Here is a 3,623-nt window from a genome sequence, read left to right as displayed (position 1 = left end):
AGAGAGAGAGAGCACTTTAGGTAATGATGAATCCAATCCATGGTACTACTAGTTGAGCGTTTAGACGGTCCTTCCCAGTCCTGACCGGGGAGGGAGCAAGGCAGCGTCTTGGACCTTGGAGCGCAGGGCAGGACGAACTGGTGTGGTGGGGGTGGGGCACCCAGTCCAGGAAGGAAGCGAGATCATGGTCGGGTCCACGCAGCCAGTCAATCCGTCCCGGAAGCGAGATCGACTGAACCGCCTCCTCCGTGGGCGTGGGGACACGGTCGACCAAGGTTGCCGGTATATATCCCAACCAGGTCGACGAGAGTCCATGGCATGACGCTGCACTTGAACCCCGGAGCGTTGAGCATCCTCGTGCGCCAAGTGATGCTAAACATGGGACAGAGCTTGTATTTAGCTAACCATCAGGTTTTCAAGTGATGCTAAACATGGGACAGAGCTAAAGTGAGAAGCTTTTATTTAGCTAACCATCCATCAGGTTTTCAACTGATGCTAAAGCTTGCTTCAAATAAAACATTGATCTTCAAGTGCCAAAATGCTAAAGCTTGCTTCGAATTAAACATTATGCAAAGTATTCAATCTCACATGTATGCATCACACAGAGATAAAGAGAAATGCAAGATGTTGTTAACAGTGATAACATCAGCCAATATGCTAGAATTCAAACTAATTGCTCATCTCACATGTAGGCAAGTCTGCTGCGATGAATAGCCAGAATCATACAGGCTGCTTCGAACAAAACAGTATGCAAACATTGCTGATCTCACCTGCAGGCACATCTGCTGGGATAAATAGACTCCGACTCACTGGACATCAGGACCTTCTCATAACTTCATTTCACACTGTCTATGCGCATTTTTCTTCATCTGGGCAGCAGGGGGCAGGCGATTGCGGAGTGGAGGCGGGCGGTAGACTGGTACGGCTGAGTCGTACTCAGCAGTAGACAGCTCCAGGCATCGCAGTGAAGGGGACCCGACGTGAGGAGCCAGAGGAGCGGTGACGGCATGGATGCCTGGAGGTGAAGAGGAGGGGGGAGACGGAGGACCATCCTCGTGCAGCTTTGGACGAGGAAAATCATCATTAAGGTCGCGCATTGTGGTTGAGACATGCTTTAGCTTGTCATTCACTTCCAAGAGCGTGAATCCACCATAGAACCCCAGCCACAACAGCTCTACCGTTTTCCACGTAGTTCCAAATCTCCTGCTCTGTCAGGTCCTCGAAATACTTGTAACCATCAATTCCTAGGTTGATGACAGTATTATCCTAGGAGTGACCGTTCAGTTCAGTGCGACTGATAACCAGAAGAGATCAAGGCACCACAAAGCTGTAGCAGATGAGTGGTTAAAGGAGCACCAACGACGGTTCAGCTTCTAATGCCACAGAAGTGCCGAGAAGTCAAACTGCAGACTGACAGAAGGTGACATTAAAATTAGATCATTACGACACACTGATAAGCAAAAGCAATTTGATTCCATAATAATCACACGGAACACCAATTATCAAGATAATTAAATCTGTACTGATGGGCTGAAAATCAAAGAGCGGTGTCTCGTTTTTGCATTTATGTACTCAGCTGCACTGATTACGCAACCACTGGAGGATTAGCTACCAGTGGGATTTAGAACATTATATCGCTTTAAGAAGGCGAAAAAAATCTACTGGACAAGAAAATTAACACCAGGGAACTTTCTCCACGAAACTAACAGGACTGAGGTTTTAGCATCAAATTACACCAAAGAAAGTAGGAGAATTGTACAGATTCTATACATTTTGGTGGCAGAAAAGTCGGTAAAAACACTGACTGAGAAATCCCTCTTAACGTCATAAGATGGAAATAAACCAATATTTTGATGTTTTCTGCGAACATCAGAAGTTATGGGGTCTGATGCAAGTATAACCAATTCACACAACTGCTATATTCTAGAATCACAGGGACACGTCGCAGCCCGTCAAGATGCACATATTTGCGGATAATCAGATCTGACATCAGCTAGCAATAGAGTCAACACAACACTGGTAGGCATGATTGCAAGAAAAAAGTTTAGAAATTGCCAATTTTAACTCAAGCATTCACCTTGATTATCGTCCAAACTCCTGCCTTTGCCCCACTTATCGTAAATTCTAACGACTTAACGAAGCCTAGCTGCTAAATTGGCCCCTGCATACAAGGAGGGTACCTGGAAATTCTAACAGACTGATGAAGCCAAGACGGCCGGAACTCAAGATGTCCAGGAGCAGCAAGGCAAGCTAGCTTCTGATTTAACCAGACACTATCCGAAGTGAGTAAATGAACAATATCAAAATATCGTTTTTACTCATCAAATAGAAAAGAAATGAAAAATCTTTCCTTTCAGGACAGCACACAAACAGCCGAACAGCATTTAATCTACAGGTAGGAGCAGAGTGCAATATGGTTCTTCAATTATACACTTGGATAGAGCCGAGATATCCAAGATATGACGGTCCTGGCTGATTATGTCTCTCTTCGTGACCTTCTGCATTGTGCAGCCGTGTGACCCTACCGCCGCTGGGAAAGGGCTTCGTTGGGGGAAGAAACCACAGAGAGGCGGAGCTAGGGGCCATGTGCGCTCCCGCTGCCATGCGCCCTCCAGTGACCCCCGCCGATCTAGGGTTCGGGGGCGAGGGGCAGGTGACCGAGGGAGGAGAGGGGCTGGAAGGAATAAGGATGAACAAGAGACGGAGAGGAGAGGGAGGAGGGTCGGGAGAGATTACCTGCCGGTAGATGTCGTGTCGATGCCGGGAGAGAGCAAGAGGCGCCGTGGAACAGCCGGGAGAGGAGGATCGCGACGGCGAGCCGAGGCGAGGTGAGCGGGCGACAGCTTCAGGCGGGGGTGAGCGCGAGCGCGAGCGCGGTCGACATTTTGGGGTTAGAAAAGGGAGGGTTTTCGGGGAGAAGGCTGGCTCGGATATCACAGCACTTCTCCCCGCACCACCACCGTCGTTTGATTCCACCATCGCATCATCGAACCGACCGATGCCGTCCACAGCCCCACCTGCCGCCCCGTACTGCATCCCCACACCGTCACTGTTCGATTCCACCAACGCGGCTGCCCCGCACCGCAGCCCCGCGTGTCGTCCCGCACCGCCACCTCGCCCACCGTCGCCGCCCCGCTGCGCCTTGCTGCCGAAGAAGTTCCCCAAGAACAAGAGGGGGTTCTTCGGCGTGCGGGCGAAGCCATCCGGCCACTTCGGCATGGAGTTCTCCGACACCGGCTGCCGCTTCTAGCTTGGCATCTACCCCACCGCTAGTGAGGTCGCATGCCTACGACATGGCGGTGTGGCGTGTCGGAAGGCCCAAGACGGACCTCAACTTCCCATAGATCGAGACCCGGGCGGATGTGGAGATGCCCGTGCGGCAGGGCATTCGGATGGAGGAGATACCGAAGAAGAAGGCGAAGAAGAGGCCGACCATTATCGTTGGTCCCGGTGATAGTGACGAGGCAGCGATGGCGAGGTTCGCGCGGCGGAATCGGAGTATGTTAAGGCCGAGCAGGAGTACTTATGGAAGCGCGATGCCAAGCAGAAGGACGAGGTCGGGCCCGCGACGGTGATCCCCGTCGATTCCTCGGGGGAGGACTGGAGTGACTCGGAGGAGGAGG

The 3,623-nt window shown here is 51.3% G+C and overlaps 1 protein-coding gene across 1 annotated transcript in view; it reads right to left on the bottom strand.

Moving 5' to 3' along the window:
• The window catches only part of LOC123079467 (uncharacterized), a 7,385-nt gene extending 4,406 nt beyond the window's left edge, over positions 1–2,979 (bottom strand). Inside the window, exon 1 of the mRNA XM_044502246.1 lies at positions 2,737–2,979. Coding sequence (XP_044358181.1) covers positions 2,737–2,979 — 243 coding nt within the window. The remainder of the gene's footprint in view (positions 1–2,736) is intronic.
• Positions 2,980–3,623: the final 644 nt, after the last annotated feature.

This window comes from Triticum aestivum, chromosome 1B, assembly GCF_018294505.1.
Source record: "Triticum aestivum cultivar Chinese Spring chromosome 1B, IWGSC CS RefSeq v2.1, whole genome shotgun sequence".
NCBI classification, from domain to species: Eukaryota; Viridiplantae; Streptophyta; class Magnoliopsida; order Poales; family Poaceae; genus Triticum; species Triticum aestivum.
Note: the sequence above shows the minus strand (reverse complement) of the source record. Positions and strands in the feature narration are given on the sequence as shown.